The sequence below is a fragment of the Amblyomma americanum genome, chromosome 9 (assembly GCF_052857255.1).
Source record: "Amblyomma americanum isolate KBUSLIRL-KWMA chromosome 9, ASM5285725v1, whole genome shotgun sequence".
NCBI lineage: Eukaryota > Metazoa > Arthropoda > Arachnida > Ixodida > Ixodidae > Amblyomma > Amblyomma americanum.
Genome location: NC_135505.1, coordinates 124,414,731 through 124,442,581, shown reverse-complemented (window position 1 = coordinate 124,442,581; position 27,851 = coordinate 124,414,731). Strand labels below are relative to the sequence as shown.

Sequence of the window (27,851 nt, the reverse complement as noted above, 5' to 3'; positions counted from 1 at the left end):
CACGCCGCCAAAGAAGCTGGGAGCAACTCTGTCGCAACACTGGTTGCGAGCATCCCATGTCTCGTGACTCTGTTACGTGGCTATTCTCTTACTCTCACCGCTCCTCTTGCTCGAACCAGTCCTTAGCACCTCTGGCCACAAGGAGACAAGAGTTTGCCGTCAAACAACCGAAAATACACACAAACAAAACTTAAGAAGCACGTGTCGTGGACTGCCGTCACGTTCCCTTTGTGTTTTCGCAACAACTCGCGAAATCTTGCGGCGATGCATAAAAGCTCCCTGTCCAACCAGTGTCCCCCCAGATTCGAGCGCAAGTGTCATCGCAGCGGTAGTCCGTTCCGATATTGAGAAGAGACCTCCCGATGCTAACGGTCGCCACCGCTACCGGAAAGCCAAACAGCATCATCCGCGCAAAATCTTCGAGCCGGCAACGCTCCTGGTTTCGCCAAATCGCTGCTCCAGTATCGCGCTCCGCTTGTGTTTCTTTGCCCTATTTGCTTTTGTTGTTACTTTGAACTGAGAACTCGGGTGATTTTGTCGCACCCGCGCGCCTCCCAAGAGCGGTTTGAAAGGGGACGACCTCGGCTGTCCTTGCCTTCCCCCCTACTGCCGACGCCGCCATCTCGCTCCAGCGAGGAGCTCGCCGACGTTGCGCTAAGCCGCCCTCAAGCCGAGCCTGCAGAGCCGGCTGCGACGAGCTGCCTCAGTCGCGAGGAAGCCAGCCAAGCGCACTCACTGGGATTATGGGTCTTCGGGCGGCTCTGGCCGCTTTCGCCGTGTGCTGCCTGCTGGCGCTGGCGGCATCGGCGCCCACAGGTAAGGCGGTTGTTTTCTCTACCGTGCTTAACATTTCTTGCCACACGATTTGTAACTTCTTCGCATTTAATGGCTACTGCCAATTTCTTGGTGCAAGCACAGGCGCTGTCGTTGTCTGCGGCTGTATTATTTATCTTCTATTTTTTTTAGGTTGTATTTTGGACACTCCTCCAGTATGCACACTGCCTTAGAGATGTCTCCCCTCAGGAGAGTGTGGAACTGTTTTATGCTTCCACGACTCAACTTACTAACAGAAATTGAACGACTGGGATAACAATTAAGCTTAATATTATGTTAAAGAGATCGCAGCGTATTACGGACATAAAAGTGCAAACGATAACGCTAGCAGAAAACAAGACAGCATGTAATAGAAATTGCAGCTGCGATAAAGATATGATGTGGAAATTAAGACAGGATAGTGGCTTTAGGTGCCATATGTAACGGGAGCAGCAGGTATATCTTGGTTCGTTATAGGGATTCAAAGAGATTAGAAGAGAACAGTACTGAAATCTGACTGCCTTAGATTACTGTCGGATTAGCCAGTAGATGGCTTTGATGGAATGATTGCGCATGTTCCGCGGTTTCATTTTCATCATGACATAAATATATTGTGCTTCATCACCCAGTTCTTTGCCGTCGTTTTCCAAAAAAGGCTGTCAAACTAAAGTATACTACGGGTTGGAAGATGCCTATCTTTATATATGCTGTGACCTGAAGAAGCTCACAGCTTGTGTGATTCGGGCAAAGATAAAGGCACATCCAGGAGAAAAAGATGAAAAATTTGATGTTTTTTTAAAGCACATTATTAAGACTAGTGGCACGCACTCTTTTTTATTTTTCCCTTGAAACATGCTCAGCTCCTAAACAACAGGTCGGCAAGCAAGACGTTAACCATCTTAGCATTTGGCTTACTTTATTTTACCGGCATAGAAATAACGACGAGTAAAAAGCCCACACAGAGGGCGCTTCCCTGACAGGGCCCTCACGCAGATAGCGCCCTGTCTTGTGTTTATTCGTCCATCCTTGTCCCTGTGCCGTTCCAATAATGTTGCAGTTACTTCCAGAAGCTTCGAAAAATCGCTAATTTGATGGCCCTAACCTCTTCTGGGCGCCTCAAAGAGTGACGACTTTTGATAAACCCAAATGCAAAATCAACTGATTCAAAAATCCCGCCTTGTGCTGCACTCTTGTTTGCATGCTGCGCCCTCGCACGTACGTGTGCAGTCCCTACCAAACGTGCTACCGAGGTCAATCTTTGGCACATTTCCAGCGCTCGCCATGTACTGGAGAGAAGAGAGGGACGTTTGTAATGAATGTGTTTTGAAACAATTCCTTCTCCTGTTTCTTATTCTTCCCGATTGTGATATGGAGGTGCAGCTGTACAGAATACGCGAGCGTAGGTACTCAACTTTCTGTTTGCCTCACCGAGTAAGGCTTTTCTTGCGGAGCAAAGTGGCTGATAGAAAGAAAAATTAAAGGAAGAAATTTTAAGCACCCAATAAGGCCCGTAAAAGAAAAAAAAAATACTAGTTTATTGATTCTTTCAATCCGCACATGCTTTAAATTTCTTTTTCTTTAAATTTACACGAAGATCAGCAATCATTCCACCTTGGGGTTCGTTTATAACGAGTTTCTGAAGAAAATAGGGAGAGTTCAGCATAGTGTGTACTCTGCAGCTTCTCTTTGCTTCAAATTTTAAGTACATTGAAAGAAATACTGCAGTATCTCACCCATAATATTTTTTTTAGATATCAAAATGTTTCGACTGTGTGTTCAGACTTCTTACTTCGTTTATGCTAGATGAAAAAGACACTGAATTCATTGGGAGTGGGTGAAAACTGTCTAACCTTTCTTCTGTGGAAACTGCAATGATTTCAAGGCGTTTCGGCTATGTGATCACAATACAAGATTTTGCTTACTGCAATACCTCAGTGCAACACGGGAATCTGTTATAAAAATCTGCATTAAAGAAAGAATCCTCAGGGGATGTACTGTCAGGTGCAAATGGGAAGCATATTAGTTGATCTTCAGTTTTACGACATAGCCTTGTCATATTTCGGGATCGCCTGACCTGTCGATAGCTGAAGAGGGGCCGATTTTAATTTAAAGGGAAGTTTGGTCGTGTCGTTCTTTGGCGTTGCTACTTGAAGCAAACATCGAAAGGTGTCGAAAGAACAGCCAGTCATCCGTTGAGCCACATGTAGGAAACAGCTCCAAACGGTATATAACTTCTCCCACAATAAGAATTTTCTACTTCCCATCTCCTTTCTCGATACTTGTGAAGACTGGGACATGGTTCGTTGTGTTCGATTATTGGAGATATCTGTAGTGCGGCACATCCTCACGTAGCTTCGTAATTTCGGCTTCGTAGTTCTTCGTAATTTCGGCTTGGAAACGTCTTTTATCCATCGTATTACGCGAACTAACCATTGAATTTGATGCGAAATAAGGAAACAATATCTTAGTTTCCTTACTGAGAGCACCATGATCTGCAACCGATGATTAAAATATATAAGACGCTATTGGTATTTCATAGAGAGTACACACCTCTCGAAATTCGGAATACACTGGCGTTTAGCGGGAGCACGCAGACTCAAAAAGAAGTAAAAACCGAAAAGTAATTCCAAATCTTGTCAAAGATCACAGGCGCTGCGACAAACGATCCGGGACTGCATAATTCAGCACGGCTGAAAATACAGCACAAAACAAGCAGCGTCGGCCTGTTGTTCTTTTAAACAACAATGAGTGGATAGAAAAAAAAACGACTCCTTTTCGGTCCTGCTCTACTCTTTGCAGTTATCAGTCATGAAAGGCCGTTGTGGCCTTAGCGCCCGCACGCGCCTCGTAGAGTTCAGGCTGTGCACGGAGACCTTCAAGACGCATTGGGGACGTCGCGTCGTGTATTTAGTGCACCACGATCACCCATTCCCAACCAACCGCACCGCAGCTCACGCTCTAATTTAAAGCTGAGATCTCATCACTCTTACCCGCCCATTGCGCCAGTTATATCAGGTGTTTGTGGCACGCCCATAGAGTGAACTACTGATAGTGAAAGCTCATAAACCATTGACCGCAATTGTAGGAATCGGTAAACCTCATTAGAATGGGAAGACAGGTCTTGAAGAGGAATAGGGCGTTAATGTAAGAAGAAGAGTTGAGGGCAAAAAAAAATACAAAAAGCAAAGATCTGGTGGTAACGTCGGCGACACTAACTTAGAATAAGCAAGAGAATATAGCGCAGAGCAGACAGGACACAAGAAGAAACGAACAACACGAACGCTAACTTCCAACTTATATTCTCTTGCATGATCATGCACCAAAAAGCCCAAAAAGCCACACTTCTAACTTAGAATAGCCTGCAACAAAATGCAGCCTGCTATTCGGAGCCTGAATCATTCCAGAAGCCCTACTCACACATTGTTGACCAAGAATAGAATAAATTTAGGTGTTAACCTAAGTCGAAATACAGGAAATTGTAAACAAAGATTATGAAGATAAGAACCGCGGGTGGAATTTCATGTTGCAAAAAGAAAAATGGCGCGCGATTTTGATGTCCAGTCTATATAAAGACCTTTTGCATAGAAGTTCACCGGAGAAATAATTCTGCCTGTGTTGTCGAAAGGTGATTCAGCTTAACGTTTTAGAGATCTCTAAATAGTTTGGCGCCGTGATATGAAAAATAGCAGGCAGTAGCAATTTAGAAAGCTGGAAAGGCTTTAAAATTTAAGAAGCAAATCACATTGGAAGGTCCTATGGGTGCGTGAAAAGCTATGTGAAAAACGCAAGTCCGAGGTGCTTCTTGATCATGCCTCTTCCTTTCTTCTTTCACTCCCTCCTTTATTCCTTTCCTTACGGCGCGGTTCAGGTGTCCAACGATATATATGGGACAGATACTGTGCCATTTCCTTTCCCCAAAAAACAATTATTATTATTATTATTATATGCAGAAGAAAAAATGGCTGTGGTTTAGCAATGGTTACACCTGCAGTGAAGCGATAGCTACAGCTGGCAGAGTGGAACTCGCTCAATCTAATCGCAAACCCAGTCGTTCGCCGGTGTATTTCGCTGGGCGTTCCTTCTTCATCTTCGTCCCTGGACGTGGATTCACTCTCTCACCCTCTACACTCCTCCTCACCTGGTTTCGCAGGCGCGCCGTGCCGCTGCTTGCGTGGGTATTTATTTCGTGGGGCGCTGGCGAACGCTCTCAAGGTTCGCTTACACGCAAAACATAAATGACTACCAAAGCAGCAGATTGGACAGCCGTCGCCGTAACTAAGTTGATAAAGCACCGGACGCGATATTCGGAGGTTGTGGGATCGGATCCCGCCGGCGGCATGGTTGTTTTCTCTGCTACTTTAAAAGTAACTTTCATTAAACCAATTGATTGGCCATACAAATTAAAAAAAATTAAAAGCATTCCCTTATGCACCTTGGTTTCGGTGACTGTTAGCTTCCTTAATATGTTTGTCAAACCAGCCACTCATTTCCTTTACCTTGTCTGCTAATAGCTTAACGGGGGGTCTCGGTTCTGGCAGTCTTGATGCCATAGGTAGCTTAATAAGAGGGCTCTCGCACAGTTTACGCCCTCGTCGTTAGATGACGTTCTACGGCACACTTGCGGTATTACAGGACGTGCTACGTCCACCGCTATGGACGAGGGTGGCGCTGGTTAACACTCTCAAGGTTCGCTTACACGCAAAACATAAATAACCACGAAAGCAGCAGATTGGACCGCCGTCGCCGTAACTAAGTTGATACAGCACCGGGCGCGATATTCGGAGGTCGTGGGTTCGGATCCCGCCAGCTGCATGGTTGTTTTTTCTGATACTTAATAAGTAATTTTCCTTAAAACAATTGATTTTCACTACAAAGTAAATAAATAGAAACATTCTCCTATGTGCACTGGTTTCGGTGACTGTTGGCTTCCTTCATATGTTTGTCAAACGAGCCCTTGATTTCATCTGCCTTGTCTGCTAACATATATATATATATATATATATATATATATATATATATATATATATATATATATATATATATATATATATATATATATATGTGTGTGTGTGTGTGTGTACACACCAGGGCAGGTCCGCTTCCGGTCATTAAGTAGGCTTGAGGAGGCGCAAAAGGAAAAGCAGGGAGGTTAACCGGAAGAATAAACTGGTCTGGGAGAAAGGGGTGAGGGGATAAAAAGGTGAAGGAGAAAAGATAGTAAAGAAAAATGAAGTCCGTATGTTAAGTCAGACAATCAAACACACAACGTCCGAATACCGGAAATGGCCCTTATAAGTGCTATTGCACTAAACAGCTTCCACGACTTCAAACAGCGGAAAGAGGACAGGGCGGAAATTAGTGACGTCAAAAGGTTGGTATTTTCGCAAATGCGTTGTATAAATACACGAGAATGACAAGCGCCAACAACTGTAAATTTATGCGAGCGGCTCAACCACCCATAGGGAGTTGTCTTGCATCTTTCTCAAAGATGGACGACAGCGATATAAGCGTATAGTGAAACTTTCTGAGCAGCGGCAGACATAAAAAAGACGTAGCCCTATTCATTTTGTCCTTTGTATCTCGTAGCAGTGCAGTATTGTCAGGGTAGTCGATTTCCATCTTGTTCACTTTTGAAACAACTAACAATAGCTTTAGTCACTGCGGCGTGCTGTCGGTTGGCGTTTGTTGGCCTTCAGTTCTTTTTAAATGCAGGCATGGCACAGCAACTATGTGGGAGAACAGTACAATGTCATGGTCCGCATGGTGATGCCAAGACTATGAGAGTCGTGGCCTAGCTGAGGCATTTATTCAGCCCTCTCTTTAGAATTCGCGCCAGAATAAGATAGACATCTGTAGAAACCTGTTCCTGACTGCTTTCATGCCAAGCTCAAATTCCTATGCACAAGCCAGATACACAGAGAGCGGGGCCTATGCGCACCGAAGCAATTGAAGTCTCTCATCAAGAGCACGATTAAAATAACGATTGAAGGCTTATTTGGCTGCCTAGTGGCGATAGTATATTATGCCGGTTGCCTGTGCCAGTAGAGCAGGTGTATGTGTGAAAGGCTCGCATATTTGCAAACGCGAAAGTGCAGTGTATTGTTAGCCATATTTAAACCATAAATTCCGTCACAATCTTAAGCACTAGATAACTATAAGTCTAATCCCGCGATGGTCTGCTTAATCTGTATGTTCCAGAAGCTTATGACAAAAAGTCTCGAAACTTTCTCGCATCGTCTTATGTGTGACATCTGATCACTGTCCGCTCCACAGGCGCTAACTGCTTACGGGTAACCAGTGACGAAGTGCGCAACTGGAGGCTGGTTTAGTTTGGTTAATGAGGGTTTAACGTCCCAAAGCGACTCAGGCTATGAGGGACGCCGTAGTGAAGGGCTCTGGAAATTTCGACCACCTGGTGTTATTTAACGTGCACTGACATCGCACTGTACACGGGCCTCTAGAATTTCGCCTCCATCGAAATTCGACCGCCGCGGCCGGGATCGAACCCGTGTCTTTTAGGCCAGCATCCGAGCGCCGTGACCACTCAGCCACCGCGGCGGCCCGGTTTCGGTTTTATCAATCGAACGATGGCTGTGACGTGTAGTTGATGTTTAGGTCACGTGAGGCACAATGAAACGGCAATATAATTGCTCATACCTCGCTTATTGTCATTCCAGCTACTGAAGCAGGCTGGTTTAATCGCTGTAGTGAGTTAAAACTATGTGTCAGTGACCTAAACATCCACTACATGTCACACTCATCGTTTGGTTGATGAAACAGAAACCGGAAAAGTATAAAAAAAGAAATTCAATTTTATAATATTTAGCTATCGTAGGCGAAAACCACGCGTTTAGCTACGTAATCTAAAGTCTAAAGCATCATTAGAAAGAAGAAAAAAGGCAGCAAAATTAAGTGCTTAAAGCTATTTAACGCTATAGCGGAAATTCTGGTGGGAGGACTTCGTATATTGTAAATGAAGCTGTTTTGTGAATATATGTGTAGCATACGAGTCTATAAAGCAGCATTGCCAAATATTCCGGTTTACAACTGATTTTGACAGTTCACAGTTGTAATGGACATATCTGAAAAGCACAGATGTGGAAGAAAGAAACGACCCCAAAACATTGACAGCAATACTTTTGCGTGACCTCTACACGCGAACGTTCCGCAGCTAGGATATATGAAATTCAATTTTTCATTTCTCTTCAGAATGCAGCCGTCTACAGAGAGAGAGAGATAGACAAATAACGTTTATTGGCACCTGCCATAAGGTTGACGGGGATCCGAGGTGCAGTTCGGTCTCAATCATATCCTCCCTCTCATCCGTCTACTGGATCTCCTGGATCTCAGCAGCGGCCAGGGCGACAGCAGGGTTTTGAAACCCGTCGACAAAATTTTTCTTTTCTCGTTCTGTGTGGTCATTTCGGAAAATACTTACTCCCCGCCGCGGTGGCTCAGTGGTTAGGGTGCTCGACTACTGATCCGGAGTTCCCGGGTTCGAACCCAACCGTGGCGGCTGCGTTTTTATGGAGGAAAAACGCTAAGGCGCCCGTGTGCTGTGCGATGTCAGTGCACGTTAAAGATCCCCAGGTGGTCGAAATTATTCCGGAGCCCTCCACTACGGCACCTCTTTCTTCCTTTCTTCTTTCACTCCCTCCTTTACCCTTCCCTTACGGCGCGGTTCAGGTGTCCAACGATATATGAGACAGATACTGCGCCATTTCCTTTCCCCCCATAACCAATTATTATTATTATTATTAAAATACTTACTCGTAAGAGAGAATATTTTGGCTCTTGCAACAACAAAGTGTTCTTGGAACTCTTTCACGGGAAAAAATATTAAAATTACAAAACAAGTTACAAGTAAAGAAAAATGGTTGCTTATTTTGGGAAATGAAAATCAACAGCTAAAGGCTGTTTGTCTTGCCCTGTTAGGAAATTTTATGCAGCTGTTGCTTCTTTGCAACATTGGCGTTTGGCAGTAGCAAAACTTAGAGACACATAGCCGCCGCGGTGGCAGAGTGGTTACGGCGCTCGGCTGCTGGCCCGAAATACGCGGGTTCGATCCCGGCCGCGGCGGTCGAATTTCGATGGAGGCGAAATTCTAGAGGCCCGTGTACTATGCGATGTCAGCGCACGTTAAACAACCCCAGGTGGTCGAAATTTCCGGAGCCCTTTACTACGGCGTCTCTCATAGCCTGAGTCGCTTTGGGACGTTAAACCACCATAAACAAAAACTTAGAGACAAGCGTTAGTGCCCTCTTTGTATCGTGCATTACGCCAAGTGGCATAGACGCCGTCCAAATCTTTGTGAAATTACTGCGCGCAGATTTGTGGATGTTATCGGGCAATGCGTTTCGGGGCAGCGTCGTGAGCGCATACTACGCATCTCAGACACACTGCACGTCTTCGGGTTCTCACCTGCTGGATACGTGCGGCGTCTGAAAGTCGTTCCAAGTGTTTGGGGCGTTCAAATACCACGGGTCACCCGATTACGGAAAAGATTGCACGAAGCGAGAGGCAGTGTGCATGCGGGATTTTGTCACGCGTTCACTCCCTCTCCACATCGCCCCTTCACCTGGGGCGCCCACGTCACCTGCAAACGACGAAGGCAGCGCAGGGCGCGGACAGAGGGTGGTGACGACGTGACCACGGAACGGAGCCACGCGCGGGTCGTCAGGAACGTGCGTATCATATCGGTGCTGTAAAAGCTATTGCTGAAGAAATGGGTTCCTGCCTAACGCATCTCGTGATGTGCTAGACATGCAGCTCGCGCGGTGACAGAAAGCGTTATTTGCAAAGCCTCACTGTTCTCTCTTCAATTTTCTCACTAATTTTTAGGATGTTGCAGGCATCTTTAAGGTGATGTTCCGATAGCAAGAAAAATAAATTCTCCGTCCAACAAACGTAAAAGTTGTTTTAGACGAAATTATCATTCTGCATTTGAGCAGCGCCTTGTTCAAAAAAAAAGAGCGCTGGCAAACAGAGGAGAAAATGGACGACACACAACTGTTGTTGTTGTTGCCTTCGACACAAAACTGCGCAGTTGTGTTCTGTGTCATCTTTGTTCTCGTCCGTTGTCTCCCAGCGCTGTTTCTCAGAATATTCCGCAACCCTCTTTTTCACCAACACACATTGTCCAAAAGATTGAACATGTAAAAAAAAAACATTGTGAGTCATTTTAAATGTGGCCACAATTCTTGCGGGGTTATTTTAGAAACAATACGTGAATTTTGAATAGAAAAATTTCGTCTTTTCAAAGTTGCTTCGCAGTGCGCTTTGCAAAAGGTTCATATAACATATAGCGGCAGTTCTATCTCATTCTTTAAAATATATAAATCCCAGCGCGAAAAACGAGACGATAGAATGAAAAAGAATGTCAAAAATTAATCTATGCGCCAGGCTTTTTTCCGTATAACAGGAAGGTCCACGATAAATTGAATAGCGTTTTCTGCGCAAAATTCATTGTCGAAAATTCTCAAATTTATTTTAAAATTTATTTCCTCATAGCGCAGCACTGCATGAAGCTTTGAGGGGAGACAAAATATGCTCAAACAAATCGCAACATAAGGTGCGTATGAGATATTACTAGCAAATTTAACGACCTGCTCGGCACTCCTAACCTGATCCAAGATGGCGGGGTAGCGCAGGACTGCTCTCGGAATATCGCAAGAAGGATTGGCTTGGTTTAAAATTTCAGAAAAAAATAGCGCTTGTTTGTCGACAGTGGCAACCTCAAGAGGGAGCCATACATGCTCTCTGCTCGAAGGTGAGAAAGATGATAAACAGGAGGAAATGAAAACTTCGCTCTATGGTGTTGGACAGCCGCCGGCCTAAAAACGAAGCGGTGGGCATTTGACGTGCGCACTGAAGGCAATACAAAATTGTGACATCGACGTTAAAGACTCTCGTAGAACGGCACAATGATAAAACGTGGTCGGTTACATGCAGTGCCCAGAAATTGACAACTTCCCATGCTGCTTTGGAGAAAATAAGCTTGAAATATTTCCCAGTCGCTGTCGCTTGGCTTTTACCTTTCAAAGCTGCGGCTATTCGTGCTTTTATGTGGCCGAAATTTTTGTAAGAAATGCACTAATTTAAGGAGGGATAGGCATTACTGATCGTGTGTACTGCTGAAATGCAATAGCGAGAATGTCGCTTTTTTGCTTGCGCTTACTTCTCGAAGAAAGGGACTGTGTCTCGGGCTCTCATCTAGAATGTAAGCAGTGTATGGAACGCATGCAGTGAATGTAAAGCCGCTATGAGATTTTTTTTTTTTGTCCACATCCATTCTGTTCTTTTCTTGCACCCGACTGTAAGCATGCGGATCCGAGAATTGGAGACAGTCAGGATCAAAACGATTCGCGCTCGAAATGTGCCTGTTTTTATGCGGGCTAGGAGCTGTAAACAATAGAGTGCACCATAATAATATAGACAGCCTTTACGTCCAAAAATGCCATTTTTGAGAAACATGGGCGGGGAACCTGCTCGTAACTGCGCTATACAGTGGTCCTAAAAGCGTTTCCCTAAAGCGTAGAAACATCCTGCTCTCAAGCTCTCGCTGCGTTTCTGGCGTCAGAAAACTCATGAGATGACTCTTAGCGCTTCTTCCATCTCGTTAGGGGCCACAACCATGCGTTATCGTAGATTTATTTTGGCGCACAACTGTGACAGCAGCGCCTCAAAAAAGTGGCAAACCACTCAGGCAATGGAACAATCGACTCTTGTGCGCGCAGATGCTTCTTGGACTAGCTCGCGGCGCCTCCGAAATGTGGTGTTGGTTACGTGACAATTGTCAATACAAGCAGCAGGAAGCGCACAGTAAACACATGAAAGCAAGAAGTCTCAGAATTCAAGCATGTTTTTTAAAAGCAGAGCACCAGTAGTGCCTGGAGATGTGTCCCAAAATTCTTCAGTGCGATCGGTTTACCGAAATGAGCTGTTATACGGTACGTAGTCTGATCCTTCGAGTACCCGATGCCCGATTAATTTGTCACGTTCCCGGATGTGCACCCAGCGAAACAGGTTCCGAGGGGCAACCTTCCATTCCCGGTGGTGCCTGAAAGGTGGCTCTGTATACTGTAGTCAGCTAGGTGGGCTATAGTCGGATACAACTCAAGAATGAAGCCGTTTTTCTCCGTCAAAGGACCGCCCTCCAGCCAATAGCGCTGGCCGATTCTTATGAGCCTGCTAACGTGAAGATGCAGGAAGGAAAGTATCCCCGACTATGGAAAGAGGGCACCATTTCCTTTCATCTGCCACTTCCGGCATTGTCACGCTAGCATGTTCCCGACAATCAGCCGAAGCCATTGGCTGGAAGGAGCTCTTTTGGCGGCGAAAAGCCGCGGCGTTCTTGAGTTCTATCCGACTATAAGGGTAGAAGCATGCATGAACAACCACACGCACTCAGACCATGACACAGACCACGACATATTCGCCAAAAGGCGCGGACCTTGAACTGTCATCTCGGACGAGATTTGTGCTAAGAATGTCGTTGAGCTGTAGGAATGTATGAAGCGTCCCTGCCAAGTAGCAGTCGCCTGCACTTGATATTTGTGACCATTTAGGGCTCTCGCCTCTTCTTTGAACTCCACCATAGTCTAGTTTATTGAATATTTTTTTCTGCGCATTCGCATTCCGTATTTTTAACCTTATGATACTGCTTTGGCAATTATATATTCACGCATCTATGTTGAATAAAAGTACATGACGCCTTTCACCAAATCTGTCGGTTACGATGAAAGCAGCAAGAAGAGCTACTTTTTGTGCGGAAGAAGACACGATAGATTTGTTTGCTGATTTGTGGCTGGCTCGGAGGACTTGCAGCCGACCTATACAAAGCATGTTGTTTCTAAGGTGGTGCTTGCATTCATCTAAAAAAAAAAAGAAAATAGTACAGACGGAAATAAGGACGACTTTAAAAATAACAAAATACACAGGGAGAGGCGTAAGTATCCACCTTGAGGATTTGCTGCAAAAGAAAAGATGAATTTTTTTACGAACGAGTGTGGTTTAATATTATGCTTTTCTTATTTTGTTGTGTTATGTTATTTTCTTTTTGAAGAGATTGGAATTCTTAACTCAAATCTCGACCATACTGTTTTCAAGATTATACTGCGAAGCATGAGGGTTGAAATAAGAATTGTATTGGCACTGCAGCGCTGGTTGTGTTGTCTCTATTCTAACTTGCTTAATGCTTTGGGAGCAGCCAATATTTAAGAACTTCTGAACCATTATCCACCCTCTGGTGGTGTTATTTCTTCATGTTGTTACAATAGCGACACGTACAGTGCTACTAACCCAAAGTGTGATATTTTTCTCTCGAATGTAACCAATGTTTAAGGATCATAAACCGTTCCAGCCAGGCATCAGTGAAAAACATGTTACTTTTTTTAACAAGGGCACATTACGGTTTTTAGACATTCTGGCATTTTTGGCCTTTATATCAAAGATAAACTCGACTGCTAATTCAGTTCTGTTAGAGTAATATCTGTTTTTGTTCTTCCTGTGCGCAGACCCTGTATATTACATCCCAGTCTTCGACACGGAAACGGAGGTGTATCCTGATGTGCAGTTCTTTGACGACGGAGCGGTGCTTCTGCAGATTACCGACCAATATGAAATGATGCTTCACCAAAACTCTGTGCTTCCACCACGCGTGCTCATCAGGACTTTTGAGAATGGCGAGCCTGTCGACAGAATCGTAAGTGTGAAATATTTCTATATACGGGCTCATGAGAAGCCTTTTCACAGACCGTCGAGAACAGAGCTTGAATCTAAGATTTCGAATATTAAAAGCTCAACAGTGTTGCGATGTCTAGAAGAACGTTGACGGCTGGATACTGGAGGCCCGTCAATGTGTCTTAAAGGGAGATATTAGCTTTGTTACTGTTCGACGTGAGTTTTTATTTACTTCCGGCAGCGTTAGTGCAAACTGCTCAGTTCAAGGAGCAATATCAGCTAAAAACAAGCAATATTCTCCACTTATGTACGGGAACATTGTCTTAATGGAGTGGCGTAAACTTTGCTTTATGAATAGCGCCTAAGGCATGATCATTATTTGCACTAAAGTGTCCTGCAGTTCTAATGAAAATTACGCAATCTTCATAAATGTTCGTGTCAGGTAATTCATACAAATTCATGCGCCTAAGTTTCAGAAGCTATGTTAGAAGATAATTAAAACTCGTTCGAAACATGCCAATTTATGCTCAGCTTGGAAATCTGCCCCTTACGTGACGTCATGGGCGCCGAAGGCTAGACATACGGGAGGCTCTTTATGCACATTTGAAGAGAGCGTACCGTCCGAAACCACGGAACGCATACGCCAATGTTTGTTTAAATATTTAAATTGTGGTGTCTATTGATGGAAAATTTGAAGTGTAACCATCTTTTTACCTAGAAGGTAATAAATTGAGAAGCAAAAGCAAAACAACCGCATGCAGTCTTTGCACCGTATGTCACGCCTCCGTATGTCACGCGCCGTGCTGTAACAACCAAGCTATTAAGGCGGCTGTCCAAGCTTCACCTTTCCAATGTTTTGCGCTAGGCTCATCTATCAATAATAATTCATCAAGTTTCGCATAGCCAATAAAACCTGGTTCAGCGCTCAGTATGTTTACATTATCCATCGGTGCATTCAAATCACTGGTCCCGGATGTTAACGTACAGTTGCGGTTCATTCCTAGCAGAAATCCTGCAAAAAAAACTTAAGCGATCCTCGGTGCACCGTGAATGCGCTAGGAGCAGTTGTATCGAGGCTCACGCACTAAATTTCTTTACATCAGATGTAACAAGAAAGTTCGTAATATTCGTGGTTAACGCTCGAAAGTTCGCTACATTTGGGATGGCACACTTAGGTTCGGTGTGTCTTAGCGTAAGACGCTAATTTTTTTTTATATCCGAAGCGGCATAATGATGTTCGTTATATCTAGGGTTCCTAGCCCGGTGTGCAGGTTGCCACTTGCACATCGTGTGAGTTCGATCACCTGCAACTGACTACTGACAGTTGGCGGTCACCATTTCCGCTTCCACGGATCTTTTTAATATTCAAACAGAAAGAGTAAGTGAATTTGTTTTCACAAATAAATAACCATGCGTGCTAATTTCATGTTATGCCTAATCAAGTGTTCAGCTCGACATACGTTTCAGGTCTGGTTGTTACGTTATGAAAAATTACTATCAAACATATGACAACCGTTAAGAAAGAAAGCAAGATCATCATCTCCACTGCCGCTAGCGGTTACCTGTGCGACATGAAGTTTTTTTTTTATTGTACTGAGCCAATACGTATACTGTGCTTGCTTAGATTTTCAGTTCAGTAGGCCTTTTATAGCGTGCAACGGGGCGCTCCCGTCGTTTTATTTTTTGCCTTCGCCATGTTCGCGCTGTTGTTTTTACCCTCGATGCCCGATGCGATCGCCTGTAGTAAGGAGATCCCTACTGCACACTCTTTCTTTCCTTCGAAACATGCCCACTTGGCGGTGCCAGAACACTCTCTCCCGCGGCACTTCGCAAATCACAAGTGTTTAGTTTCGCGCTGCATTTATCCTCGCATAAAGCGTGGCCGGCTTTGCCCTGGTCGCAGTCGTGTAACTCCAACACTAAAAACCTTTACGACGCTACCTTCTCTTGCAGATGCGGACCACGAAAATCCGCAAAGACACCTTTACGGACGACCACGGAGCGGCGACCGTGATGATCCGGCGGAATCGCGATACCAATCGCACGACCGTGGTACGTAAGACGTCGGCGACGACACTGGAACAAACATACAAAAACGACCTAAAGAGACAAGTGATAAATAGCCGAGACTTCTTCCTCCCGACTCGCTCCCTGCTTGGCAAGGATAGAAAGAAAGCAAAGGACAAGAGTGAAATTGATCCAATCACTGGAGCGGTTGGGCGTTTTATGGTCTCCCGGGCGAGTTGAAGTTTCCATGGCCCCGTTTGGTACTGATACGTGCTAAAGAGGCCTCCTAGAGTGCTATCGGAAGCTGCTCAGAGGAACGAAAAGGGGAAAAAAACTACTCGCGGAGGAAACTTCGGTTAATTTCGAGTGCGGTGCCTTGCGGTGAAATATTCGGCATAGTGTTTTAATTAAGGATTTCATGTCTAAGCTCTCGCGATGCGCCTGTCGCAAGCTCAAGGGAGATGCGGTCACAGATTGTCCGCCTTCAACCCCGATTTGCCGGTGGTGCCCAGCTGCGTGGGGTTTAGGTTTTTTTCTTCTCCCCGAACGGCTGGAACGTCTCTGCAGGCCAGAGCTCTTCCAGTCTATTGCACGTTCAATAAAAAAAACTAACGCTGAGTGTGAGCTCCAAGTCTAAGCTCGCTGTCTGCTCTAGAAAGGCAAGAAAAATTGCTTTTCAACTATGAACAAGTTGTTCTGTAACCTGGCTTTAGTGCCCGCTGTCATTCGAACGCGCCGTGAAACCGCTGTTCATATCTCGCGCATATCTAGTGGCCGGCATACAAGAAGAATCCGCTTACGAGAAAGCTCTAGAGTTCTAAGCGTCATTGGTGAAGCTTAATGTGCGCAACAACTCTTGGAAATGTGTTGTTCACTGGGACTTCTGCGCCGCGTGCGGTGTTTCGTAGATAGATATGGAACGAAGGAAGATGTTGGCGTCCAAATATTTGAGGTTGGAAAAAGATGGCCAGATTAACGGAAGTAGAAACGGAACGATGTGACCGCAGGCTATTAAAAGTTTAGTGTTGCTGTCGTATGTTCATACTGAACCCATAGATCGTTTCGTTTAGCGTCAAAAAAGCCACCCTTCCGGGAGACTTTTCTCCACGTATCCTTATCTTTTGAAAATCCGTAATTTTTTCTCTAGAATGACTTTGCGTCCCTGGTAACCGAATTAATTATTCAGTAACGGCACTCAGGAAAGGACACAAGGAAGCCGACACAACAAGCAAATTGTTGTTTCTGCGGCTTTGTGTCCCGGCCTGAGCACTGCTTTAGGTATGAACGTTCAGCAACATGCTTACTTTGGTATACCTGTGTTACTGTTCGTAATTGATAAACTCCTTTTTTTCAAGTAGAAGAAGAAGCCTGTTATTTTAAAGGAACTGCAAACGTTGTTACTGTATTCTTTATTTCCCGCTTAAAAGCATTCGTCGTGCACTAAAAGTTACATATCAATTTATTTTTCTGATATTGCAGGAAGGAATTCTCGACACTGATCTCCGGATTATACCAGTGAACGAAGAAGGAAAAGAAAACGCGCACAAAGTGTTCCGGGTAAAAGACAAGTCAACGCATGTTTTAGATTCCCGTGAGTATGTTGAAATACATCTGTAAGGGGCCGACTGGTTTAGTATGGATTGTGGTAAACCATTTAGATTTTAAACTATTGCAGTAAAAGGACAGCGCTACGAGGTGAGCGCTCGCCAAAAGCTGGTTTACCTAAGATAGCCAGGTCTTGTACACTACCAACTTTCTAAATAAGCATCATATGCGGTAGCCTGAACCTAACAGGCTTATTTCAACAAATAAAAATTAACATTCACGCACAGGCAATGTAGGAATGCGAACTTCCGTTCAAATGACTACTTTGAGCTTTTATTAGCACTCAAGGCTACAAAAGTCCTTCAGCATGCACAAAAAAAGTTGCCCTAAAATTAGTCAGTAGAATGTATATTCAGCATTGCGAAGAACCCCTATCATCACACCAGGGCAAAAATTTTGATGGCCACCTTCAAACCCAGCAGCTCCTGCAGTGCAGCAAATTGAGAAACTTGAACTGGTTCTAGTAGCTGCATATAGTGTGCTTTTCAGTCTGTGTCAGGATTAACAAATAATTTAAAGGTAATTGCTAGCATTTGTAATATAATCTAATTGTAAAGCGATGTCAGTACATTTTCTGAGCAGTAATTGGTAGCGTAACTTGTTAAATTTTTCCAATTCTCAAAAGTAAGTAGAAACGAAAATTAATAACTTTTCAGAAGTAATTTTGTAACGCAGGTATGTTGTGAACCCTTCCTGATGAAATAAACGTCTGTCCAACTATTCAAAATAAATTTAGCTTCTCTAAAATCACACATTTTCTAGACAGCCTTCGACAAAGCTGAAAGCATTGTTTATTAGCTTTTTTGATGAGCATGTCATTTTAGTGGCACCAAAAAAATAAAAACTAAATACATACATACATACATACATACATACATACATACATACATACATACATACATACATACATACATACATACATACATACATACATACATACATACATACATACATACATACATACATACATACATACATACATACATACATACATACATACATACATACATACATACATACATACATACATACATACATACATACATACATACATATATACATACATACATACATACATACATACATACATACATACATACATACATACATACATACATACATACATACATACATACATACATACATACATACATACATACATACATACATACATACAAGTTTTATTCTCCACAAAGAAGTGGAAGGAGGCGGAGGGAAAAGCCGTACATTTGCGGCTTGAAAAATCCTCCGCCCCCTTACAGTGCATACAGCAGCAGAGCGGGACAATAGACAATCATTTTTTTTTGTTGCAAAGAGGCAAAAAAAAATAAACAGCACTATATCGCATCACAAAATAAAATAAGCCTAAATAAGAGTTTCAATAGAACACTGGGTTTGGACTCCTGGAAAAACATTTTTTGTTTTTGAAAAGTAAACAATGAAATGTAATTGACCATAAAGATAGACCTGTGCGTTCATTCACAAAAAAGAGTATGAGTAGCAAAATATTCGCATGTTCAGTTGCTGTGGGGCTATTGTTAGAAATTAAAAAGCAGGGGTCGTACATTTGCTTTTAGTGCACGCGAGTATTTTATTCTGGGAGCAAAAACTGTATCTATTTTTGACTACCCATCTTTCTTTCGCAATGTTCTTTTTCTGGTTCGCATGATGAACTATATTTGCACTGTATTCTTCATGTTCACCCTTCAGTGCTTTCGAACAACGCCACCTTAGCTGATGACATCGAGACCAACGAGGTCACCAAACGAGACATGGGTAAGTGTTGAAGAAATATATCTTAAAGGTTAAATATACTCGACCAGGGGATATGTTTTTGCTTGGCATGAAAAATCCGCGGATATTTAGTTTTCGTAGAGGCGTTGTTCCGAACTACATTTTTGGGCAAGAAACAGGTCACGTGCTTGCCAATTGCAGCCTCTAGAGCCACAAGGCTTGAAACTCTGTTTATGGACGACGTCAAATGAGGAGTATCAAAGGCTCTCCCCTGAAAGAGATAACAAGCCTCAGACGCTAGGGGAAATTATAGATCAAGCCGGCAATATTCAGCCCAAAAATGATTGGCCAACCGTGCGTTCATTTTGTAAGAATAGACAGCAGAACGTTAAAATCAAAGCTTCTAAAACGGCTATATAAGCCAGTACAAAAAAAAACGAAAACAATTAACGCAAGGAACCGGACTCGCCGTAACTAAAAAAAACAGCGCAGGAACAAAAACACGACGAGACAGGACAAGCGCTAAAAGGGATCCAAAGATTTAAATGAAGAAAGCGAAAAACTGCGCTATGTTTCTTTAGTTACGATGTATTACCAACACACCCAAGCCCATCCACTTCTGAAAACCGGACTCGAACTATCGTCCTCCACTCCCAAAACGAGACTCTAATACACTACTCCAAATCGGCGATAACAAGTAGCGTTTTGAATGCAGTAATATGGTCAGATTTGATGTGGCTGCGACCTGCCATTGTGTGGCGCTGACATGGTTTGCTGCAACGGCTGCATTTGGGAAATAGGGGCAAACATTTCAAGAATGAGTGCGACCAGGCGAAATTGCTCGACACGCACAAGAGAGTTATCTTAGGCACATGCAGATTATTGACTACTGGGCTTGCATGCTTGCTCTCTGAGGTATGGCATCATCATCATCATCATCAGCCTGACTACACCCCCTGCAGGGCAAAGGCCTCTCCCATGTCTCTCCAAATAATCCTGTCCTTTGCAGGTTGCGCCCACCTAACTTTCTACCGCCCCCTGCTACGCTATCTGCTTCTTGGAATCCACTCCGTTACCCTTAAGGACCAGCGGTTCTCTTGCCTTCGCATTACATGCCCTGCCCAAGCCAATTTCTTCTTCTTGATTTCGACTAGGATGTCATTAACCAGCGTTTGTTCCCTCACCCACTCTGCCCTCGTCCGGTAACCTATAATTTTTCTTTCTACAGAGCAGATACATTGCATGAGATCGTAGGATCGGTTGTGCGCTATTTTTAGTCTTTAAAGACCTGACCATTATGGCTGCTGGATAGATATTGACGCTAGATACAGGTGCTAGATATTGAATGTCATCATCATCATCAGCTTGACTGCACCAACTGCAGGGCAATGGCCTCTCCTATGTCACTCCAGTTAATCCTGTCCTTTGCCAGCACTGCGTCCACCTTATGCCCGCAAACTCCTTAATCTCATCCGCCCACCTAACCTTCTGCCGCCCCATGCTATGCTTGCCTTCTCTTGGAATCCACTCCGTTACCCTTAGGGACCAGCGGTTATCTTGCCTTCGCATTACATGTCCTGCCCAAGCCCATTTCTTTCACTTGATTTCGACTAGGATGTCATTAACCCTCGTTTGTTCCTTCACCCACTCTGCCCCCTTCTGATCTTTTAACGTTACACCTATCATATTTCTTTTCATGGCTCTCTGCGTTGTCCTTAACGTAAGCCATGTAGGCGCACTGAAAAGCAGTCGCTTTGCGCAATTACAAGTCCATAGAAGCCGTATGGCTCTCCCACCTAATAATCTGCTGATTGAAACGCATATTTTCCAGTTTAGTAAAGCAGTATCTGAAAGCACCGCACTGCTATTTTTCCAGAAAACAGAACCCTCTCTATTCGACCAGAAGTGGTCATCATATCGGACTCTATGCACAACCGAAACTTCAAGACACGAGGGGATCTTATCCGCTACATCGGAATCTTCATGAACGCTGTGAGTATTAGCATGCTGTTTACAGCGAATAGTTCTTTTTAGGACGATTTTTTGCTCTTTCGCCATGAGCTTTTCAATTATCTATGATAATATTGTGATTAACCTCAACTTTCTTTTTACTATGTTTCTCTGTAGGTCAACCTGAGGTACGCTACTGCAACAGGAATAGACATCCAAATGAAGCTCACGGCTATTGTTGTTAGCACGGTAAGTTAGCTCTTAAATAGAGTGCGATAGTAAAACTTTTTTTTTTCTCGTGCTTCAGCAAAGTGTTATTCTTTCTTGAAGATGCGAAGCGACGAAATGCTATTCTTACATTGCAGCCAGATCAAGAGACTTACATCAAGTACGCTGGAAACTACGTCAACGCTGATCAAACAATAGCGGGGCTGACGCTAAGGCTGGCTTCGGGTTATATTCCTGGAAACTTCGACATGGCGTACCTGTTGACGGGGTAAGCATCCTTTTAACAGCTACTTTTTCATGCACTTTTTAGATTTCATAATGCCGACTTATTTCGGCACGAAAAACTCATCTCTCAAAAAATTAATAGGTAACGTGAAAGAATCTATGGCGCTTCAAAATGTTTTAATTTTTTAATGACAACTTAGGCCAGGTTTAATCTTGATATGCTATAAACACGGGGATTGCAATACGGAGTATTCACTCTCTAGCATACGCCCGAGTGAATCGTGCCGCTACAAATAGAACCTGTGTAACAGTCACAGAAGCTCCGTAGTTAAAAATTCGCCGTGGTCTAGCCAGGTGTAAAAGGTGTAGGCGTGGCTTTTCCGAGGCAGTTGCTCAATGAGCCGCGCTAACATGGACGGTTAGAACTGTGCAGGGCAAAAGCGGACAAGCTACTTAAGTGGGAACAGTGTTAGTTCAATATTCCGTGGTTTTCTCCACTAACACAATTTCTCGTTTACGAATGACTGATAATTTCTGATATCTGTTTTGTATTACGGAATCAACTGGCCTCATTCCTTGCTCTGATACAATCGATCCTTTACACCAGGTCATGCTTTCTTATCTATACAGCTTTATACAAGTTAGCTTTAACGATCAGGTGGATGCTGCGTTTTCTGAGTGTAAGATAACGGATAGTGGACATGGTTGTGTGCCTGATAATTGAGATGTAATATTTGCCTTTAAAATTCCTTTTACGCTGCATGCTGCAATCACAGTCTCGATGGCTTTATTGGTTCTAGACGAACTCCAGCACAAAACCTAGCCAATGTGCAATGGGTCTTGAAAAATCATAAATTAATAGCCCCTTTTTCTCAGTCTGGGCTACGTTCCGGCGCACACCAAGCGCTTTACTTTCTGTATGAGGTGCCAGAAAGCTGAGAGCGTTTAGATGAATGTTTGAACACTTATTGCACTTTAGCGAATGCCGTAAACTAGTTTAGCCTGAAACAAATGCAGCCTTCAAATGTGCGACTACATTATGCAGCATGAGAGAACATTTAAAAAGGTAAACAAATGGCGATTAATTAGTCGCGCTAGCATGACCGCCATATTGTAGTCTGCTCGCCAAGCACAACAATCCCTCGAAGCAACCAAGATCCACGTCAGCGTCATTTTAGCCAACGCGTAAATTGCAAAAATAATCTCTGAGTATATCAGCTGCACGGATGCATTTCAAGAGCTATAAGAATTTTCAATTTGCAGGCGAGACATCGCCCAGGTGACACCGTCAAATTCGCTTCACGTTGCCGTTGCCGGTAAGCTGTTCGTTTATTTCTCCGATTAGATACATTTTCGCTAGAATAGAAAGCTGAATGTTTTGAGTATAAGGGGTCACCACGTAGGGGTAAAACACGTTCGCGTGTTCACCCGAGGAATGTACGAACCTCTATAACAAAATAGATAATAGACCACGCCGATATCTATCTGCCTGTGCGCTCTTGCGGGCGTATTGAAATACCGGAAAACCTCACCGAACAGACGTCCGAAACAAATCCCCAGATTGCGTTTTTGTGATGCCTGCCTTTATGTCCCTCCAGGTGTCGCCTACATTGGAGGTGCTTGCACGGTGCAGAGAGCGGGATTAGGCGAAGACATTCCCGGAACATACGACGGGGTGCAGGTGGCCACTCATGAAATGGCACACTTGTAAGTTCTTCTTAATTTAATATAGTTATATTGCGCCTATCCGTGCCCGTTCTCAACAGTACTGTGAAGAAAGAAGGCGTTCGTTTTACTGATTTTGACGACCGCAAATTAATCGTACCTAGCTAACCACCTGTCTTTTCATTGTGCATACACAGGATGGGCTGTGTGCATGACGGAGATCCGCCACCCGACTATCTGGCTGACTCACCTGGTGCCACAGACTGCCCCTGGGACGACGGCTTCATAATGAGCTACAAGGATGGGGGACTCAACAAGTACATGTTCTCTCAGTGTTGTGTTCGGCAAATCAAGCATGTGCTCACGTAAGTATCAGCATTAATGTGCCGGTGCAATGCTACCGGCACCTATTCACCAATACCTGCTAAAATCAACAAGGAGCGGTGCCTTAACGAACCCACAGGGACAGGGCATATTAGATCACGAAAGATTTCCAACAAAATGACGGTCATAACATGCAACTATAATAAGAAATGATGTCGAAATTATGTGCCCTCAAACACTACGTAATGACGGCAGCATAGTTGTACTGCACTGAAATGCCTTGCACTCAAGACGCTTCGCCTTAGCAGTGGTGAAACATTTTTGTCGTCATCGCCGTTATCAGGCAGTATATCTTGCAACGGTTCATTACAGAAGGAGGTGCAGCCGCTTTTGTGAAGGAGTTTCTGAGGGATTTCTCTTTTTTGTTGACGTCAACAATTTAAGATATTGTATATATTATCAATGCCACTAGATAATAAACTCGACACCAGTTTCGCAAACAAAGCAGAATGTTAATTTATGGCAGAACTTGCTAATGTTGCAACTGTTTCAATGTATAGCGTCCCATAATGCCGTTTTCTCTTACTATTTTTTAGGCGGGGAAGTCACAACTGTCTGGTGGAAGAGTTCAACTATCCCCTTAAGCTCGACAAACGTCTGCCAGGAGAAGCCCTAAAACCAATCGACTACTGCCGGATACGTTTCCCCGAGATCCCATATGTGTGGACGGACGGGGTGAGTTTTACACAGGATCTAATCACCATCGTCATCATTATCATCATCATCATCAGCTTTACTACACCCACTGCAGGGCAAAGGCCTTTCCCATGTCTCTCCAATTAACCTTGTCCTTTGCCAGCTGCATCCACCCTTTGTTTGCAAAGTTCTTAATGTCATCCGCCCACCTAACTTTCTGCCGCTCCCTGCTACACTTGCTTTCTCTTGGAATCCACTCCGTTACCCTTAAGGACCAGCGGTTATCTTGCCTTCGCATTACATGCCCTGCCCAAGCCCATTTCTCCCTCTTGATTTCGACCAAGATCTAATATACACTTATAACGAGAAGTTGCACATATCACTTCGACCAAGATCTAATATACACTTATAACGAGAAGTTGCACATATCACTGAGTGTCAGGCTTCAATCAATGAACCCGCATGTCAGGCTATTTCCCATGTTTTGCGCATTCTGAATTAAATGAGAGGACAGTAACACAACCGCCAGAACTTAGACGCATGTGCCCACAATGCTTTCACTCGCTAACGCCTGCGCGCCCGGGGTAATGCAGGACTGAAAGAATCTCATTGTTGACCATCGACCAATACCTCCGTCGCTCGTCTTGCCACCTCATGTAGATGTTATTATCAAATATTTATTTATTTAAAACACAATTAAAAGGCTCCAAATATGGGTTATTACATAACCGATAGAGTTCATACATCAAAAGCAAAAGAAAGAGATATGGAAAGTTAACTGGATCATATAACTACGAGCTATTTCATCAGTGTCCAGGCACGTGCAGATGGGATTGCTGAAGGGATTTTCATGCATAGTGCTTCATATGAAAGCATACTTATTCATTTCTATTACACTTCATGGTAAGCAAGAGAAGAGCTTTGATCAAAACAGTTCTCCGCGGGTGTCAAAAAAAGTTTATACTCTTGACAAAATCTCCGAGCAGCTTTCAGATTGCTTTATTTGGCAAAACTCCCACCGCTCAGACATTCAAAAGTCCTGGCAAAAATCCTGCTCTCTCTAGTTTTCTTCGGTTAGGCTTAGTGCTCTGCTTGGCACAGTCTGCAGTGGTAGTTGAGAAGAAAGAAAGCTTGGTAGTTTAATCTCCCGGAGTGGTACTGTGGGGATAAAAATGCAGTACCGTGACCATTTTTACTACCTTACAGAATCTTACAGTCCCTTACCCCAGAAGAATAAAAAACTGCAGCCATTACATAAAAAAACATTCAAGTGTATACCAAGCGAAGAAGTCGAAGCCTTGTCCTCGGCAGCTTTTGTGTTCCATAGCATTTTGGCGAAAGTTACGGACGACCATTGATTCCTGTTTCTATTGTTTCTGTGCGTTATAATACATTCAGTTTATTGCCAACCGAATTTTTCTGGCCTGGCTTCCTTCCGCAAGGCTGCACATCTACAATTCTGTCATGAATATTAACATTTGGGGAAACTTAAGCTTCGAATTTAAGAGCACGACGCGATAGCGTCAGTAGGTCCTGTGAGCGGCTCCGCTTGACCGCGCTGGCACGCGCACTGTTTCCTTTGGAAAATTCACAATTATTATGTGAAAGATCACAATAAATACATGTAAAGCACCATTTTAACTAAGTCACAGGAACGAGCCTGTGTGGCCTAGGGGTAGCGTTTCTGACTTGCAATCCAAGGTTTAGGGTTCCATTCCCGACTAATTATCCCAGTTTTTTTGTCAATACAATTTATTTATTTACCTACTGTAATGGCATTTGATTCACGTTGCGGCGTTCTATTCACTAAATTTCTACTAGTCCCAGTCGGAAAACACAACAGAAAAGTTGTTGACGTCAAAACACATTTCATGTCATATTTTTGACCAAGGACTTACAGTAAAGGCGAATACGCGTATTTAAATGGAAACAACAGAATTTTGTGTAGTTGCTGCAGAAAAGCACTTGAGAACTTCAGGCTATAGAAAAGTAGTACAAAAAATTGCAATGCTGCAGAAAATACTGAAATACCTGTCGTTACGACAAAACTGCAGAACACTCAATCATGTTTTTGCAACGTCCAGTCGTTTCTTTCAACTGGGGTGTAATAACTTCATGATCGCACCGCTCCACGACTGGTGTAGCCACTGATTCCAACAAACCGGAGTTTCCCGACACATTGCTGACGGAATGCGCGTGTTTTAGGCTGAATGGGACTTTAACGCTGTCTCGTTAGAATGCTTGAGAAATAATAAATGTAGCCTAACACCGTAAAGCGATGTTTAAAAATGGCGCATGCGTGAACCAGCCGGACAGATCTGGCAAAAAGATCACACTACAGATGTTTTCTACAAACCACAGCTCACTGTGAAGCAATGCATTTAAAATAATCGTGTTCGATCCAGGTAGCGCGATTTTAGTCTTCGAAAACAATATATAACTACACGGGAACCTGTAGCGGCTAACTAAACATCGCTCTAGCTGAGTACATAATGAACGCGGTGAAGTCACACTAAACGATATGTGCTAGAGATACTTTTAGTGGTACGCTGTATCACTTATTATGCGCCCAAGTGCCATACCTTTGCAAGAAGCACTTTGCTATGACGTTCAAGGCTATTTTCTTATATTCTGCCTGTTGTTTTCTCCTAGAACCCAGCGGACCTGATGACGTGCAAGATACGATGCAGTTACCCAGTGAATCCGTACACAGGCCTGTACGTGTACCGACAAGCCAACGTACTGGACGGAACGACCTGTGCTGAAGGCCGCGTAAGCATTTTTTTTTTCGTTTGCAGTCTTCGAACAAGAACAAGTGAAACAATAATTTTGATGTCCGCGAAGTAAAACAACCGTCATTGACATTGGGCACATTAAGCGCAAGCAGGGGCGTATTACACAGCATTTAAAGTACGTAAACCTGCAATCTTGCCTTCGATAATATTTTCACTTCTTTCTCGAATGACCCTGAAGAATGCGTAATGCTTTCAATTATATGACCAAAGAGAATGTCAAAACGCTTAGAGCAACCAGGGAGTCAAAATGAAAAATGCTGACGGCAACCTTTTGCGACGGCAGGCTAGTGGTAGTCGCTGCGAAGGCTATGGCCAATTAGGCAATGCAGCGATAACATAAGTAGGCTGTCAATATCTAAATCGCAGCTCATAATCTCAGCGTACTCTTTAGTATTCTCCGCATTTCAATTAAATAATACCATTTCCTTTGTTTACGAGCTGTTCGCTACGAACGAGAGACAGATGGTACTTGCTGGTGATGTCCAGTTGAGTCGATTCAGTCGCGTCCATGAAAGCTGGCGTAAAGTAAACCGGAATGAATATAAATATATCACCATAAATGAAGTTTTCAGTCAGAGAACTACCTCATAAACGGAGTATGGTGTTTCTCCTCAATGTTGTGTATTGTGTAAAGTTTAAAACCATCCTATTTGAGCTCACACAAGCAGCGGTGGTTCTGTGGACCTGAGCCCGAGTTTCCAGAGTCGATTTCAGGCCGCGACGGCCGTATATTGACATAACTAAAGTGGGGAAAATAACATGCCCGTGGGCTGTTCCTTGTTAGCGCATATTAAAGAACCACCGGTTGTATAAATTATTCCGGAGCATTCCACTACGAAGCCTCTCACAGCCCTCACTTGCAGCAGTTTGCCGGCGTTAAACCGGACACACAACCGCGGGGGACGTGTTGAATAAACGAGTAGCATTAACTTGACTTGTGTTTTTTTTATGTTGCAGAAATGCATCAACGGCGTATGCCAGTGAACTCACACAATGAACTGAGAAACTGAGAAGAGGAATCATCAAAGAGGTCCTCACTGTACAGTGTATAAATCATTGCGCGGCCGCTGCGTTATTTAATTTTTGCATGTCGTACATGAGTATTGAATAAAATGTTGCTGTCGCGAA

General features: G+C 43.7%; 1 protein-coding gene across 1 annotated transcript; it reads left to right on the top strand.

The window, feature by feature from the left end:
• The first annotated feature begins 640 nt into the window (after nt 1–640).
• On the top strand, nt 641–27,851 carry LOC144104255 (A disintegrin and metalloproteinase with thrombospondin motifs like). The gene is made up of 14 exons (XM_077637150.1): nt 641–816; nt 13,329–13,516; nt 15,448–15,546; nt 16,981–17,092; nt 18,817–18,882; nt 20,717–20,832; nt 20,968–21,039; nt 21,156–21,286; nt 22,507–22,559; nt 22,842–22,950; nt 23,106–23,273; nt 23,829–23,967; nt 26,581–26,700; nt 27,681–27,851. Exons 1-14 carry the CDS (start codon nt 744–746, stop codon nt 27,705–27,707), a joined length of 1,473 nt encoding a protein of 490 aa, XP_077493276.1. The 5' UTR covers nt 641–743; the 3' UTR covers nt 27,708–27,851.